At 54.5% G+C, this 16,867-nt stretch overlaps 1 protein-coding gene across 2 annotated transcripts; it reads right to left on the bottom strand.

The window, feature by feature from the left end:
• Positions 1-19: 19 nt before the first annotated feature.
• Positions 20-14,380, bottom strand: TRPV6 (transient receptor potential cation channel subfamily V member 6). Of its 2 annotated transcripts, XM_059172088.1 has the most exons (15): positions 13,983-14,380; positions 6,714-6,811; positions 6,446-6,568; positions 5,933-6,070; positions 5,544-5,642; positions 5,223-5,398; positions 4,682-4,828; positions 4,385-4,597; positions 3,859-3,945; positions 3,682-3,758; positions 3,279-3,444; positions 2,859-2,925; positions 2,207-2,475; positions 1,085-1,191; positions 20-792 (listed from the first exon to the last, which is right to left on the bottom strand). In XM_059172088.1, the coding sequence occupies exons 1-15, from the start codon at positions 14,108-14,110 to the stop codon at positions 513-515; spliced, it is 2,175 nt and encodes a 724-aa protein (XP_059028071.1). In that variant the 5' UTR covers positions 14,111-14,380; the 3' UTR covers positions 20-512. The 2 variants fall into 2 exon arrangements, with proteins under 2 accessions (XP_059028071.1, XP_059028072.1); XM_059172089.1 differs by lacking the exons at positions 6,714-6,811; positions 13,983-14,380 and having other exon boundaries at positions 5,933-6,065.
• Between the last annotated feature and the right edge of the window lie 2,487 nt (positions 14,381-16,867).

Here is a 16,867-nt window from a genome sequence, read left to right on the forward strand (position 1 = left end):
CCAGCAGAAGGCACAAGGGCACAGAGCAGGGAATGACTTTATTGGAAGGTAGAAGGTGGCAAGACTCAACCAGCTTCATTCCACCCCCAAAGTGGTACCTGTCCCCCCCGCTCATGCTTTCCACAAGCCTCCCTCCCAGCTGTCTGGAGCACCCTGGGAAGGGCTCTCCCCTTCCCACCGTTAACACTGGGGTAGAGACGGCAAGCCTGTCCTTAAAGTGCTTTGCTCTGACAGTGCAGAGTACTTCCGTAAGGCCGAAGAGCCACTCAGCTTGGTGCCCCCTGGCACCAGCCCTGTGCGCGGGGTGAGGCGAGGGCCACCTCCCTCCTTGGTTTCCATTCGCCCCAGAGCTGAACGAGTAGTGGGACCTGGGGCGGTTGTTCCCAGCCGGCATTCCTCAGACTGCATTCTGCTTCCCCCCCCCCTGGACCTGGGAGAGCAGACCTCTGGGTGTCTCAGTGTTGTCTTCGGACGCCCCAGGAAAAGGACAGCAGCCACGAGATGGAGCGCGCTCAGATCTGATACTCCCAGCCGTCCCCGTCTTCCAGAGCCCTGTTGGTCAGGCCCCTCAGTTCCCTCCTCAGGGTGCCTTGCCGGAGCCTCTCCCAGTTGGTGCTGCTGCGGGAGGTACTCCGAGACACGGAGGGGGTAGAGAGGGACAGGTGGGGGCCAAAGGGGTGGCCCAGCTGCAGTTTTTCTGAGCCTTTGTCCAAGTCATCGGAGCCCTGGGTGTGGAAGGCCTGCGCGTAGCGCCGCACTCGCTGCCGGTTGAGATCCTGTCGGTCCTCCACCCTGTGGAGAAGGAGGCTATGAGGGACAGCCAGGGATGGAAGGGCTGGTCCCAGGCCTGGCCTGTGTCCTGTGCTCACTGCCTCCTGCCATAACTGGCCTGTTCCTTCCTGTGCAGCTGGTGCGCACCCCACCCCGGCACCCCCTGCCTTAGCAGCAGGGATCCAGTGTGGGACCCTCAGGTCAACACAGGTCATCGGGCGAGGGGCCCAGGGAGCGGGCAGCCCACACGGGGACCCTGGGAGCAGGAGGTTGTCTGAGCAGAGGGGCGCCCGGCCCCGCATGGGTCACTCACCGCAGGAACCAGCGGTCCCCCAGCCCGTACTCGCGCCCACAGATGCCCGAGCGAGGCCACAGGCAGCGAGGCAGCTTCCGCTCCAGCATCACCGTGGTGGCTACCACCTGTGTGTGGGGACAGAAGGGGCCAGCAGAGGTTGGGTGCAGACTGAAAGATAGAAGGGTGTGGAGAGGAAAGGGTGCCGGGTGGAGGAAGCGATAGCTCGGAAACGCAGGAGCTCATGGTCTCCAAGAAGGGGCAGACAACACCCCTGAGCTGGGGGTGGGTGGTGTCAGCTGGACTGACCCACTGCTGTGCGAGAGAGTCAATGGAACATGAGCCCCGCAATTCTCTGCCCCATGACCTGACCTCCATGCTGATCCTGCAGGAGGCTGAGAGACTCCGTCCAAGGAGACAGGAAGGAAGGCAAAGCAAAGAGAAAGGGATGCTCGGGACCACAGGATATTTTGATCCTACAGACATAAAGTCCATTTAAAACTGCTAATAACTTACCGAGAAATCTAATATCAATACATTTGCATGGAAAACATATTTTCTTGAGCAAACCCCATTTAGCCAATTTCGGGCCTTTTAACTGCGTTTCCTACACAGCACAGCTAAGTGCCATTCAATTTGGGGGATGCTCATTTTTAATTCTGTTGAGAGAAATTATTTTCTAAAGTATCTTTTCAAATGATTTGATTCATTTGAATGGTCTTCTGGCTCTATCACAATGATCCTACTGAAGATTACTTCTGTTACTGTGAGAAGTTTTCATAGCATTTTTTTTTTAAAACCAGTCCAATTTTTCTGGGTCAGATTTTACAGACTAATTCACTAAATGCACTTTTAGTCTCCATTAGCTTTATTTCTTGTTGTTTGATTTCTTGTGGACTCTTCTAGAAAAGCCTGAGGTTTTAATTTTCAAGAGAACTATGAAGAATTCTTTCCGGCCATCCAAGTACTGCCACAGTAGTGCCAGTCCAGTGCTTCTGGATGCTCTGTGTTATTCTGTGTACTGTACAGTGACCGTGGAGACACGTGTCGGGTCAAAATATCCTGCTTCTATGTGAGCTCACCCCAGCCCCTGGCTGGAAGGGAACGACCTGCAAGAATCCTCCCAGCCACCAGGGGGCTCACCTGCGCCCTCCAGAGCTCATCCCGCTCATGGGCCACCCGCCAGTGAGTGTCACCCATCATGGCGATGAGAAGGTTGAGCATGAGCAATGTGGCGATGATGGCGAAGGCAGCGTAGGTGATGCTGTACATGAAGGGCAGATCCACGTCATAGTTGGCAGGCCCGTCGATGACCGTGAGGAACAGCTCGAAGGTGCTGAACAGTGCCATGGGGTAGTCGTAGAAGTGGCCCAGCTCGTCGGGGTCCTCTGTCTGGAAGATGATATAGAAGGCTGCTCCACCCAAGGGGGATGGAGGGTTACCATGGCAACCACATACGTGACTGGACCACGACCAGCTCTTTGCTGCCCAATTCAGTCCCACTTCCATCATCTCCACCGGGCATCCACACCCGGCCCTCTGTGGCTCCACGCTTCAGGTTCTGAGATTCCCTAATTTCCTGGATGGTTTATCCCGATCCCAGGAGCCACATCTCCATAACACTCCCAGTTCTGTCTCACCCCAAGGCGAGTTCCATCCTCAGACACTGTATCTTGCAGGCCTTGTATCTTGGCCTTCCATCGCACCTCCCCCAGGTCTATCCACAGCCATTCTGGGCTCTCTGGGCTCCTCCAACCTCTCCCCGCGAGGGTCCCATCCCACACAGGTGATTTACCTGAGGCAAAGCCCAGGATGACCACAGCCATCAGCCAGCAGAACCGCATCAGGTCACCAAAAATCATCTAAAGGAGGAGAAAAAGGAAAATACCTCCACATGGGTCCCCTGGACAGTTGTTCCTTTCAGCCTCTCACACATCTCCCCAGGAAGCCCGACAGTTCCACCCTCCAGGGGTTAGACACCGTGGCTGCACACCCAATCCACTTGGCTTGTTTGGGTACAGCCCCTGAACAGAGAAGGGTTTTTACATTTTTAAAGGAATGCGGAAACAAGAAGGAGGAAAAGAAAAGAATACGCAGGAGAGACCCTATGTGGCTCGCAAAGCCTGCGAATCTGTTATCTGGCCCTTTATGAAAATGTCTGCAGCAGCCGCGGCTCCAGGACCTCTCTGGAGAAAGCTTGGAGGGAGGCACCGACCTTCTGGATCATGATGGTGAACGGGCCCAACATCTGGAATCCTCGGGCGAAGTACATGACATTGCACCAGCCCAGCACCAGCGCGAAGGACATGGGCACCACCTCCCCGCTGGCGTTCATGAGCCGCATGACCATGGTTACCAGCACCATGCAGGCATAGGCAATGCTGGAGGGGGGGACAGAGGGGAGTGTGAGAGGAGGCTGGGATTATCCTGGGACACAAGAGCAAGAGTGGCCAAGGGAGGCAAAACCCACACACTCAGATTTGGCCTTTGCAAGTTCAATACACAGGGTCACACTCATCACTGGAGAAGGCTTCTCAGTTTCCTCCAGGGATTGTCCAGGGGTCAGGATCCAGGGAGTGAGGGAAGGGCAGAGAAAGGGGGAGAGAAGGGAGACTCACATGAGGACGTGAAACGGCCCCCCAAGGATCGTCTGTCCAAAGAAGCGAGTGACCCCCACCCTGAAGATGTCTGGAATCTGGAGAGGGGCCAGGAAGACACAAAGGCACTTGTAGCCTGGGGCTCAGACTGGATCCCTGGGGAAAGCAGCCTCCTCCTAGATCCTGCCCACGCCTGACCTCTGCGAGCAGAATGATCACAGCTCCAATGACGGTCACCAGCTCCCCCACCAGGCGGATGTCATCCTCCGGGGTCACGTAGGCCTCCTGAGAGGGAAACATGGTCAGGACACTCAGGGTCTCCATACAACCACCCTGCCCCCTCCTGGGCACAAGTCAGTTTCCCTGGGTAGGGTCACCAGCCCTGTCAGATTCTTTTTTTTTTTTTTTTAAGAGTTCATTTATTTATTTGACAGAGAGAGAACACAAGTAGGCAAGGCGGCAGGCCGAGGGAGAGAGAGAAGCAGGCTCTCTGCTGAGCAGGAAGATTATCTGGGGGCTTGATCCCAGAACCCCAGGATCATGACCTGAGCCAAAGGCAGCTGCTTAACGGACTGAGTCACTTGGGAGTCCCATGTCTGTGCCTACATATTTGAGAGCTGGGCGCAGGGAGAAATGGGGGGTGTCCAGCAGGAACGCGATGCGGGTCTGAGAAAGGGTGGACAGCGGATCCCGCCCGGAAGCTCAGCTGCTCCTGAGGCGTCACCTGAAGCAGCTTCTGCTGTAGGAGGGTGTTGTCTCGGGGACCCGTGTGGTTATTGGTCCTGGGCTTGAGGGGGCGGTAGACGCAGCACATGGTGAAGCAGATGATGTAGATCAGGTAGATGGCGCCCAGCACGCAGAAGTACGGCCGCCCGTATCTCTTCCACTTGAGGCTCACCAGCTCCTTCACGGGTGTCTGGTCCAGGATCTGGCGAGCCTTCGGCAGAAGGAAAACAGAGCAAGCAGCTCAGAGACCGCGACTCCACCCCACCCCGGCTCTTTCCCACCCAACGACCCATACCTCCCGCTTCTTGGTGGTGACGATAAGTTCTAGCAGGGACTGCTCGTCCCCGGAGGAGTCGATCTCTGTGAGGTCATAGAGAGTGGAGGTCAGCGGCCCGTACGTCCACTGGATGTGCTTCCGCTTCTGCATCAGGTGCTGGAACATCTGGGGGGACACGGCGGTGAGTCAGAGGGTCAGCATGAGGAGCGGCCACGGGAACCACACCTCCCGGAGGGCTGCAGCGGGCTCCTGGGCACTAACGGGCAGTCCGCGAGCCCCACGCCTCTGCTGTGTGAACCTCCTTTGGTTTCTGCTTCTCCCTCTTTCTCACCAACCCTCTCAAGATGGCAAAGAAGAGGACAGGCCAAGGGAACAGCACTTGGGGTCACCAGAGCAGATATTCTAGAGTGCCCTTCTCCAACCTCTGGATCCGGGAAGCCTGCAGCTGAGCATTTAGCCACGGAGTTGGGAGTAAGGGACTGTGCCCTGGGGGGGGGGGGCTTGGGAGGAAGGGTCTTTAGAAGGAGGCCACAAGGCCCAGGGAGCAAGCGTCCCTCACCACAGTGTTGCCCTCCACGCCGGCCAGCTTGAAGGGGGTGAGGCCCTGGTGATTGGGCACGAGGTCCAGGGACTGCAGGTGGTCCCTGCGCCCATCGTAGGACAGCAGCAGGTTGTACATTTGGCAGGCAAAGGTCTTGTTGGGCTGGAGGATGAGGATGTGCAACACGGTGTTTCCTGCGGGAGACACGGGTGTCGCATGGCCATTGCACCGAAGGCCCTGCTGTTCCCCTGCTCACCCCGAGACAGGCCTGGGGGCTGTCCAGGTCCCTGCCCTCCCAGCCCCCAGCATCCCAGCTCCCCTCCTCACCCCAGCTCTTACCCAGGGAGTCCTGGGCCCGGATGTCCGCTCCATGCTCAATGAGCAGCCGCACGATCTCCTCACTGCCCACGCAGGCAGCAAAAGACAAAGGGTGCTCCCCTGCGGACACACAGGGCTCCGTGGCATGAGTGCCCAAGGGGATGGGCAGTGTCCCTGAGCGACTGCCTCCTTCCCCCCACATCTGAGCTCTGGGCTTGGTGACACTTGTCAGCAGAACCAGAGGCAGGGTTGGAGCAAGTGCCATGGGGAGAACTGGCTCTGGCCTTAAGCCCTGCAAGGCCTGACCCCTCCCAGCTTTCCCCGGGGTTGGAGCCCTCCTCAGCCTCCCTCCCTTGGCTCTTGCCCACCTCCCCACCCCCCCTGCCTCCCAGTCCTGGCCCTGCTCCCACCAAAGTAGATGAGGTTGCGGGGGCTGCGGCGGAAAGCTGTGCCTGTCGCTCTTGCAGAGACGCTGGCCCCATGGGCAAGCAGGGTTCGCACCAAGTTCACGTTCTGATTCACGATGGCTATGTGCAGTGCAGTCTGACCTGGCCAGAGAGAGCTCTCAGTCATGGGGTCTGTCCCCAGGATCCTGTGGGGGTCCCTCCCTTATCTACGCCCTGTCCTCCTCATCAGGGCAGCCCAAGGTGTGTGTGTGGGGGGGTGGTCCTTGGGCTGGTAGGGTCCCCAGGTAAGCCAGCTGCTCTCTTCTCTTCCTACTGTAGCCCCCTTGCATTTCGGGGGGCTGGTGCTCTCATGTCGCACAGTGAGGATGATGAGAAAAAAGGGAGATAGAGAGAAGCATGAAAACTAGGGGTCTCGGACTCCCTCTTTGGTTTCCCCAAATTACCCACCACAGAGACTGACTTGAAATATCCAGTAGGTCACCCCTTCCCTCCGTCCTGGGCCCCTTGACTCCTCACCCTCATACAGCTTGGATGTCATGGGCTCGAAGACCAGCTCAGGGGCGGCCTCCATCAGCACGATGGCTGCCTCCAGGTTGTCATAGAGGGCTGCTATGTGCAGTGCCGTCTCCCCCATGGCTCCTGGGATTGACAGAAAGAAGAGTCATGCGGCTTCTGCGGACCAGGGGGATGGTGACAATAGGGGCGTGGCGGCCGAGGGCAGAAGGTCTGGGCTATACCAGGAACCTCATGTGTGGGTACAGGTGCTGAAGGCTCTGCCTCTTACCTCTCTGGTGCATGTCACATGCCTCGTACTTGAGTAGCTTGTGGAGAGCCTGCACATTGTTTTCCTTGGCCGCTAGAAGGAGAGGAGACTCCCAGATCCTATAAGGGAAAGGAATCAGAAAGGTGGCAATGGTGAGCATGCCCAGTTGTGCAGTGAAGGGAGATGTCTTGGCTCCTTCATGTACAAACCGTGCACCTCAGCAGTATTGACCTTGATCCAGGGAAGTGAGGCTATCGGGTGCCAAGCCTTGACTGATTTTTCTCTCGACTAGTTAGTTACCCTCAAAGCAACTTTCCCCCGTTTCCGTTTGTGGAGCATCAGAACTGGTTTCCTGTCCCCTGAGTGCTGGGACCAGAATGTGTGTGAATGTGTTATCTGCGTATCAGGTATGGAGGGGAGGAGCTTTACTTAAGTATTCACTCACCTCCTGACCTACTGACCTCTGGAGCAACCCTGTTTAGCTTCACTAAGTGCCCTGTGATTACCCCCCAAGATAAGCCTTGTTTTCATGGACTAAGGGTACAAGGAATTCCTCTCTCATGTTTGGGAAGGAAGTCAACATGCAGAGGCTAGCAGATTTCCTCCAGCGGTGTGATGCTCTCCTTTCTAGACCTTCCGGGCAAAGCCGCTTGTGGCCGGCACTTTCCTCCTGACAACAGCATCCTCAGAGCTCCATCAGAAAGCAACAGTGGACCTTTTTTTTCTGACCCTTAAGTCAGAGTATACTCTCTTCCTACTCCTGTCTGCTTCTCCCTTGTGTAAGGCAAAGAAGAAAAAAAAAATCATCTTCTCTAATCATCTCTGACTCACCAGATCCTCTCTTGAGCTTTATTCCTACAATGAACTAAAAACCTAGATTATAATCACAATTTAGCCCAACTAAGACCAATGGGGCCCCCTTTCTTCAATTTCTCTCTTGGCCCAAGGTCATGGTCTTTCCATGGGAGCTAAATGAAATAACACCATTTAGCCATCGATGGCCCACTATGGGAATGGGAGCTCACACACTGACGACTAATGGCAGGAAATCGACTCCAAGAGCTGGGGTGTGGGGGGGGGTGGTCAGGAGAGGAGGAATGAGCACAAGACTCACATCTCCCCAAATGTGGGCCCCAGCTCCCCACCCCCCATGCCATATGGACAGTCACCAGGTGGTGTCAATTCACCATTTAGTGCTCCGTCCCCACTCGAGTGATGCCAACCTCCTTGTCCCTGTGGACCCTCATCAATTCATGTCTCCATTCTCTGTTCTGCCCCTCATGAGCAAAATATTCCAACTACAGTTTCCCTATGCACTCTTTACCCCCGATCCATCCTTACCCATGTTGCCATGGTGCCCCCTCTAAATGGCAGTACCATCATGGCTTGGAAAATCTGCCTTCAACGCTCTCAGAGAAGGAACACAGAGGTCCTTGTTAGCCTCTGGGCACCTGCCTTTCCACTCTCTCCTCCCCCATTCACTCCTCACACCTGATGTTCTGTCCTCACTGCCCCAGAGCACCCTATTCTCCCGATGCCTCTGCCACACGCTACTTCCACCTGGAACCCAGGGCCTCCATCTCGCCCTGTTCATTGTCTGTTCTGTGACCCTAATGCCTAGGAACGTGTTTCGCGTGTGATAGACGCTCTCCTACTAGCTGCAGAACGAGTGAATTTGCAGCAGTGCCAGAAGGTAGTCTGGCCTTACTGGCTCTCCTTATCATCTCCACTGGCCATCCCCGAAGCCAACCTTAGGCAAACATATAATCTAAGTAAAAACCAGTATGCTCAGTATACAAACACAGCTGCAAAGCAAATTTTCTACACTCCCTTTACCGCCGCCGCCGTCTTTCCGACGATTTGCCCAAACCCCTTCTTTAAAAATGTTCGAGAGCCAGCTCTACCCCCAACACACACACGCGCACACACACACACACACACACACACACACACACCCCTCTGGCCCTTTATTTTTGCATCTTTCACCGTGTTATGATTATACTGTCTCTTCCTCTATAGTAGGGTTGCTTAAGGGCAGAAGTCAGTCTCTTCCTTATCTTTATACCCTTTCACTGCTCTCCCTCAATCAGCTTCTGCCTTTATGCTCTATTGGGACTAAAGCTAATGGCAAAATTAAAAAGGGACCCAAAGGGGCTTCTTACCCAAGTGCGCAATTCTACTCCCTGCTTCCTAACATACGAGCGAGGAGGCTAGTTGGTCGCCGGCCTATAGACACCCCTTTCGGTCCCTACACAGCTCTGAAGCCCACAAATGTCCCCCAAAGCGTCCACTACTACGTGCTCTTTTCCTTGCTGCCCTTGTGACCTGGGGAACAAGGAGTTATTGTCCATCTGAGCTTGCCGAATAAAAATTCAGGATGCTCCATTAAATTTTAATTTTAGATATACAAGCAATAACTGTTTAATAGAACTATGCCCCATGTGATATCCGGACATACTTATAACAACAGCTTATTCATCATTTATATGAAATTCAGATTTAACTCCATGTCCTGTACTTTATCTGGAAACCCCAGATAAAGCGAAGAATCACCTTATGGACCAACCCAGCAAAGTGTGTAGAGAACTGGTCTCTTCTGGGCAGCCAACTCCAGAATCCAGCAAAAAAGGGGGCAGCGTAGAAATGGTTCTGAGGGATTGGAGCAATTACTTGCAATGGCATCAGAGGGCCACAAGGGGACAGCAGAGAAAGCCCTCTGTCACGTTCTCGGCAGCCACGCTGACCCCCTCCAAAACCTGACTACTCCTGGGACCCATAAAAAAAGGTCAAGAGCAGACCCACCCAAAGACTCCCATGCCTGAGATACAAGTAGTTTCTACCATAGCAACCCAGCATAGAAGTTTAGATCTAGAGCAAAATTTATGCATCTTCAGCAGGTCTCTGCTACACACCTCCCTAGACCAAGAAGAGGAGATACTGATAAAAATATGTTCTGGTTTGAATGGTTGAATTATACTCGTTCCCTTCCAGGGGAAAATTTGACTTCATTTAGTAGAATACTTAACATTACTGCCAGACCTCTTACTCACAAATAGTGGTTTAGAGCTGTGGCTCTCAACCAGGGGTGAGCCCCTTTCCCCACCCCAAGCAATTTGGCAAAGTCTAGAGACATTTTTGGTTGTCACAACGGGCGTGGGGCAGAGGGGTGCTCACGGCCTCCGGTGGGGATGCTATTAAGAAGCATCTTATGCAGGTCGGTCTCCTCTAACAAAGAATTATTCTGTCCAGCATATCCACCCTGCCAAGGTAGGGAAACTCTGAGCTACAGGTAGAATTATTCATAAACCATCTGGGGAGTCTTCATATTAAAAGGGACGAGAAATTCTCTATGTGTGTTTTCTTACAAATCATTAAATATTTAACTAAGAGGGAAACAAAAAGGTAAAGCCTTTTGAGCACTCTACTGATTGAGTAGCAAAAGGAAATTACAGAGGAAATCTGAAATTATAGGAGTGTGGAAGCTGTTTTCAGGAAGTAGAAAGTTTTAATTTGGCCTGACCATTAATTATCAAATTGAACAGTTTAGTTTAATGTTAGACTGGTGAAAATTGTACTGCAAATCCTTACCCATTTTTTTGACAGAACACAAATCTCTGATCCTCCCCCCTGAAGTTTCCTCTGGGCCACCCCACGAGTGTCTCTCCTTTCCTCTCTCCCTGTTCCCTGCACTCCATCCCCACCTCTCCTCCTCCTCCTTACGGATGTGTACACGGATGTGTATATGTCTTTGTGCACATGAGCAAAGTTTTCTATTTGGTTGCTGGAAATAAGACAGAATTCAGAGTGCCTGGAAGGAGAATTCAAATCAGAATTTTAGAGCTAGGAAGTTGCTAGACATCTGGTCTATCTGTTCATGTCCCAGATGTAGAAAGAGGCCTGGAGTTCTGACGTGACCTGTCTAAACAAGTCAGAGGCAGAGCTAGGACTGGACCCTGCTCAGCCATTTCTCTGTCCCTGTTCTCTGGGTTGATGGGCTTTGGAGAGGGCCGAGAGGCCCAGGGGGCTGTGTCCACGGGCATCCCCTCCGACAAGCGTAACCGTTTGGGAAGGGGAAGGCAAACGCGATGTGGGAGCTCAGTTACAAGTTCCCGGGTGGATACAGCTCTGAGAAGAGGAGGTACCCAGCCCCTCAAACTCCTGCCAACACCCCAGGAGGGTGTTTAGACTACCGTGGTGTTTAGACTACCGTGGTTTTTATCACAGTAAATCTCATTTCTTAAATGTGCTTTTCAGCTTCCAAAGCAGCATCTCCCTTATTATGCTCCTGACAGCCCCGTGACGCAGGCTGAATGATTCATTTTTCAGAAAAGGAAACTGAGGCAGCACAACCAAATTGCTGTGAGGAGATCTCGCAGAGTTACACGCAGAATGCTTTGCCAAGAACCTAGCCTCGGGCTCTCACCACTCAATTATGTGGTTCTTCTAGTTTTATGGCTCTTACCAACCTTTCTCAGGGGAAGGGGGTCAGCCCAGAACTGTGACCACAGATGCGGGAGAGGGCAGTCCTGTGTGGGGAGGGGGCACGCACTGGCCACTGATGGGCCACTTCCCCTCAGCTTGGGTTCTTGGCGACTAGATGAGGAAGCCAGAGCTCAGGGGGAAAGTGGTTATTTGCAGACTTGGAGTCGGGCCACCCTTTTCAGTGCTGCAGTTGGAGCTCGTGTGCTTGCAAGGATGTACCTGCGTGTGTTTACTGAGGCGCAGAGTCCCGATAGCCTGGAGAGCCCCAGAGCTTATTTTTCCAGACGCATCACTTCACATACATGTATGTACCCAAACAGAGAAGAACTTCCAGTGATCATCACAGCCTTCTCACTATCCAGAGGGAGGGAGAAGTTTCCAGCAACGGGGTCAGGTGTGAGCCTCTGAGAGCTAGCCAGCATACCCCACACCAGGCAGAACCAGATACCGCAGCATCCTCCTCTGCGCACGCATGACACCTGCTTAAACCCTTCTTGGTTAGGACACCCCCCAAGCGCACTTGTCACCCAAGGAGATGCATACTGGGGCATTTTGCCTGAGAGCACCATCATCACGTTCACTTTCTGCAAATCTAGCAGAATGCTTTATGCTCACAAAGTAGTTAATACATTATATCTCAGGAAATAAGACAATTCAAGGTCCAGGGAGAGAGAAAGAAGAAACGGGAGAAAGGTAATTTCAGCTTGGGTCCAGCAATGTGGATTTAAGCAGAGGTGGCAGTGAGACTAAAACTCAAGACACATCTGCGAGAGAGAGAGAGGGCTGCTGGGCTCCTGGCCATCCTGGAGAGACAATAAAGCCTTCCCTTCTCACTGGACTGTGGTCCACCCCCTGCCCCGGATACCCCAACCAAGAGGCCCCCTGAGCTGTTGGCACAAATTCTGACTTCATCACTTGCTCACGCTGGGCCTGCCTTGTCCCCCAGGGGAGAGCAGGCCCTCCCTCCCGTGTGTTTGGGGCTATAGAAGGTGAGGTAGCTACTCCTTACTTTGCTGCTTTCTGCCACCAGCCCGCCTCCTTGCCTGTCAGTACTGTCCTCACCTAGACGGCCTCTATTTATCTAGTTGCTTGCAAATCTTCCCTAAGGCCACTCACTGCACAGCCTAGGATACTTCCTTTTCTGGCCATTTCCGTGTCCTTCCTGGGAGTGCCCACCGGGCAGGGAGTCAATACTCCAGGCTGGGGGCGGGGGGGGGGGGGAGGGGCAGGCCAAGAAACTGTGGAACCAGACAGAGAGATCAGGAAAGGAACCAGACAGATCCCTCCAAGCGGCAACATCAGGCCTTCCTGGACCAAGGCTCCTGAGGAGGCCCACTCAATGGTCTGGGGAAGGGATAGGGGCAGAAAAGATGAGTGGAAGCAGCCAGGCTGTGGTCCTTCACTTGGTCTTTGCCTTGCTGGCACACTGGGCAGCTCTGCCACCCCTACCAAGCCCCAGGCATTTTTGTGCTCTGTGTCTAGCTCCCCCAGCCCCAGGGTCCTGAGTGGGAAGGGAGGAGCAGAAGGAACCAGGGATGGCCTCTTCTCCAACAACAGTGCCCTTCTGTGCTGAAAGATGTCATCAGCCAGACATGCACTCAGCCCCCACTTTCCCAGGCCTGGGGGGAGAGAAGTGGGTGGCTGGTGTGAGAGTCGGGAAAGCCAGAGCTTGGAAAGGAGCACGCCCCCAGCCCAGAATCCTGGGGCAAAGGGAGAAGAAACACAGCCACTCCCAGTCAGGCTCAGGCAGGCCTCCGCTCTTGGAGATGGAGAAAGACCCTCAGATACAAAAGCCTTCAAAATCTTTGGGCTTTCTTCTATGAATTGGATGTATTATCTGCCTTGTTAGGGACCCCGGGGGAACACCAGGACAGGAGCACTTCCTGCTAGCATGCCAGCTCTTGGGTGGGGAGGCCCGGGGAGTCTTTGGAGAGGCCATCTCCTGTGGAGACAGACTCAAGCTTTCTCCTCTCCTCTCCCTCCCGGGGGGGAGTTGGGGGCAGACGTCAGAGTTTAGGGATGTTTCAGGGGCTGGAGGCAACAGGTGCAATATTCTTGGGGTTCAAACTTTAGAGCCTCTCATGTTGCTTAGCCCAAATGAGAGAGTGGGCAAGCACCCTTCTGGCCCCACACCCTTCCCCCAGTAGAGAGTCATGGACCCCAGGGCTGGGTCCCTGCTTTGTTCAGCTCCGTGACAACCCTCCCCGCCACCCCCCGTGCCTGGCATTCAGCAGGGCCCTGGGCAATGGCTGATGACGGTGCGCAGTGACAACCACAGTCACACTTTGTCTCCTGTGGTTACTAATGTCTGCAGTTCCTTCCTGCCCGAGTCATCCACTCCCCTATGCGTACATGTATGCGTTGCATGTTTCTGTAGGAGAGACTGCTCTAGGAGCAGGGAGTAGAGAATTCGGGCACTGTCCTGACCCACTAGCTCCCCCCAGGGTGGTGGGTCCATGATGCCATTATCTTTCCAAGGCCCAGCAAGGTAGCTGGCCTTTAGAGAAGTACAAGAAGCTTACATAATTGAATAGGAGCTTAAAGATAGTGGGCACCTGTGTCAGGGCCAGTGCCCTCCCCGCCCACCTGGCATCCTAGGGAGCTCTAGCCCCAGAGGCCAAGACCTTTGAGACAAAATCATCTCAAGGAGCCAGGCCTGGAAGCACAGTCTGTGCCAAACGAGGACTGAGAGAGAGTGGGGGGCTGGGGGGAAGGAAGGGTAGGGGGAAAGGGAAGGAGGAAAGAAGAGGAGCTGGGAAGGGGGAAGGGGCACGTGTGGGGGTGCAGAGGAAGCACACTGAAGCTTACCTCTTCTGCTGCTGCAGGTTCTGCTCATCTCGGCTCTGAGCCCACGACTCCTGTCTCTGGAACCATCTACAGAATTTTCTCCACAGGCAGAGAATGAGCCCCTTCTCCTTGGGCAGCGGCAACCCCATAGAGTGTAGGGCCGGCTCCTTGGGGGGCTGAGGCCAAGGCCAGACCCCGACAGGACTCAGCCTTGGGGCCACATCAGCTCCCCCAAGGGCCGGCCTGCCCTCTCCCTGGAGAGGTCCCGTCTCCTAGTCTCCTACCTCCTGGGGTCCCTGCAGAGTCTCCCTGAGGCCTGAGCCAGACTGCAGAGGGCTCTGAGGTTCCTACACTTGGCAAAACTGAGACTCCCTCTGCTGGAGCTGGCTCCTCCTCAGGAGCTCCTCCCGGGAGTGAGCCCGAGCTGTGCAGACACTCCCTCCCTCCTCCCAAATTACCTGAGATTTAAAGAGACAGGCCAGCAGACCGGCCTTCCAGCTGTGGCCTGGCTTAAACCCCTTCCCCGCCTGGATCTCTCTCCCTGCCCCCCCCCCCCCCCCCCCCGGCCAGTCCAGAAAGGGGAGGCCTTCAAAGATTGGAGAGGCCTCCTTTGGACTTTGGGACACCTGATGACCTTTTATAGAAAGACCTGGACAGGTCAGACTAGCCTGAGAGATTGAATGTGGGCCAGGAGGGGAAGCCAGTTGGCTGGGCCTTGGGGATTGAGGGGCCCCCTGGGGAGTGGGGAGAGCCGACCTCTATCCCAAGGCCTTTTCTGGGCCTTTCTCTCCTGGAGATTTAGCTTTCCTTCACTCTTTCAGTTTAATGTCTAGCCTGGCCCAGAAGAGATATATAAACATTGAAAACCCAGTGTGGGCCGACAAACTTTTTCCGTAAAGGGCCAGATAGTCCATGTGAATATATTAAGCTTGGCAAACCACATAGAGGCATACAGTCTCTGACACGCATGCTTTGTTTTGTTTTGTTTTGATAGCCGTTCAAAGATGTCTCATCCATTCTTCGCTCCGGGGCCAAGGCATAAAGTGGAGCTGTGGGCAGGACTTGGCCCCCTGGACTTCACAGACCCCCTACCCTGGAGTTCTAGAACCCTTCCCCATCACAGCATACATGTATTGGGTTACCAACTAAAATACAGGATGTCCAATTAATTTGAATTTCAGATAAACAGTGAAGAATTTTTTTTAGTATAAATATGCCTCCAATATTGCAGGTAGGTTCTCAGGCAAGCTCTGGGGGAGGTAGCTTCTATTCACCCCTTATTGGCTGGTGGGCCCTGTGGAATGTTCCATGTAAACTCACATCATACTTGTAAGGAAGGTATTGTCGCCCACATTCTACAGATTTTAAAAAAAGAACAGAGCCTAAAGTGGTAAAGCAAATCACCTAAGTTCTCATAGCCAATTCGTGGCAGTGGCCAGATTCGGACCCAATCCCACAGCCCGGTGGGTGGATGGAGGCCCAGGGAGGGGCTGGGGCTTGCATAGTCACGGGGAAGAAGGATGCCCATCCTGCTCCCACTGCACAGAACTCTGACGGGAGCAAGCTATCCTGGCCAGCTACTTCAACCTTCCTGCGGGAATGGGACCAAATCTTTGGCTGATACTCAGTCCCATGGCACAGCAGGGGCCCGATGGCCTGGGGCCTGGGTGTCTGGGCGTTTAGAGTCACAGGTATTTGTGGGTCACTCCCTTGCTGCAAAGTCTGTTTTTTACTACCTGTGTCTGATTCAGAGAGCTGGAGGACACAGTGAGGAGTGTGTGTGTGTGTGGAATGTGCATGTGTGCATGAGTGTGTATGAGTAGGGGAGAGGGGGAGGTAGAGGTGCAGGGTGGGATATCTCTGTGGGCAGGGTAGAGGAGTACCCTTCCAGGTACTTCCAGGTGCCTTCTAGATTCCCTGGAACCTAGAGGGAAAGCCACACTCTCATCCCTGCCATTGGGCCCGAGGCCAGGCCCCAGAGCCCTGAGCAAACACTGTAGTTCCATAAGCTGCCTTCCCCACCCATCGAAGGGTCAGTGGGTTCGGGGGTGGGGGGAAGGCGCTGGGACCCAAACCAGGACCTTTGCGCCCATTAAACCAGCATGTGTCTGCCTGCTGACCCGCCTGCCTTCTCTTTACTGCTGGGCTCCAGGCAAAGACCCCAGTTCAGTCCCGGGTGGGAAAGGGAATAAAGCAGTGCGGTATTTGTCCTGTGGAGGAGGGAGGCTGCCGGAGGACAGTTATTCCCAACTGTCTTTTCCTTCCACCACTTCCTCCAGCTGGTGCTACCTTTGCATGGGGCACCATGACAGATGGGAAACTGAGAACAGATTCACCGGGCATGGAGGGTTGGGAGGGGTCAGGGCAAATGGTTGGATTCAAGCTTCTGCCCACAGCGTCCTGTCCGTTCTCCGACCCGACGTCACATGCTTGGACAACCGGGACGGTGGGCCTCGGGTTGGGTGATGCTGCCCACACGGGTCCTCTCACGTCTGAAAGCCACGTTCCCTGTTCCTCTCAGGGCTGGCTGGCTGTGAGGAGAGACAGGAGTGTGCCCCAGTGCTCCTCCTGTCTTGAGGAGCCTCGCATGTCTCCCCAGCTCACGCGCAGTCCATGCTGCGCAGCACCTGCTGACGTGGGAGGTCTCGGTTGCAATCCATGATGAGTATGCAAACACGGGAGGCTACAGGCATAGGGACTGAGCGGGGCAAGAGGAAGCCTGGAACTCAGGGGAGTCTGGGCACGGCTGCTTAGGTCCTCAGGAGTCAGCAGAGGGGCAGTGGTCAACCAGGGTCTGACTGGTCCCCGGTGAGCGTCATGCTGGTGGGGCTGGAGGTGGCCGGCGAGATGATGTGGGCATCAGTTCATGCAGGACAGAAGGACAGCCCTGTGGGGGCCACAGACCC

Source organism: Mustela lutreola, chromosome 4, assembly GCF_030435805.1.
Source record: "Mustela lutreola isolate mMusLut2 chromosome 4, mMusLut2.pri, whole genome shotgun sequence".
In the NCBI taxonomy this organism is placed as follows: domain Eukaryota; kingdom Metazoa; phylum Chordata; class Mammalia; order Carnivora; family Mustelidae; genus Mustela; species Mustela lutreola.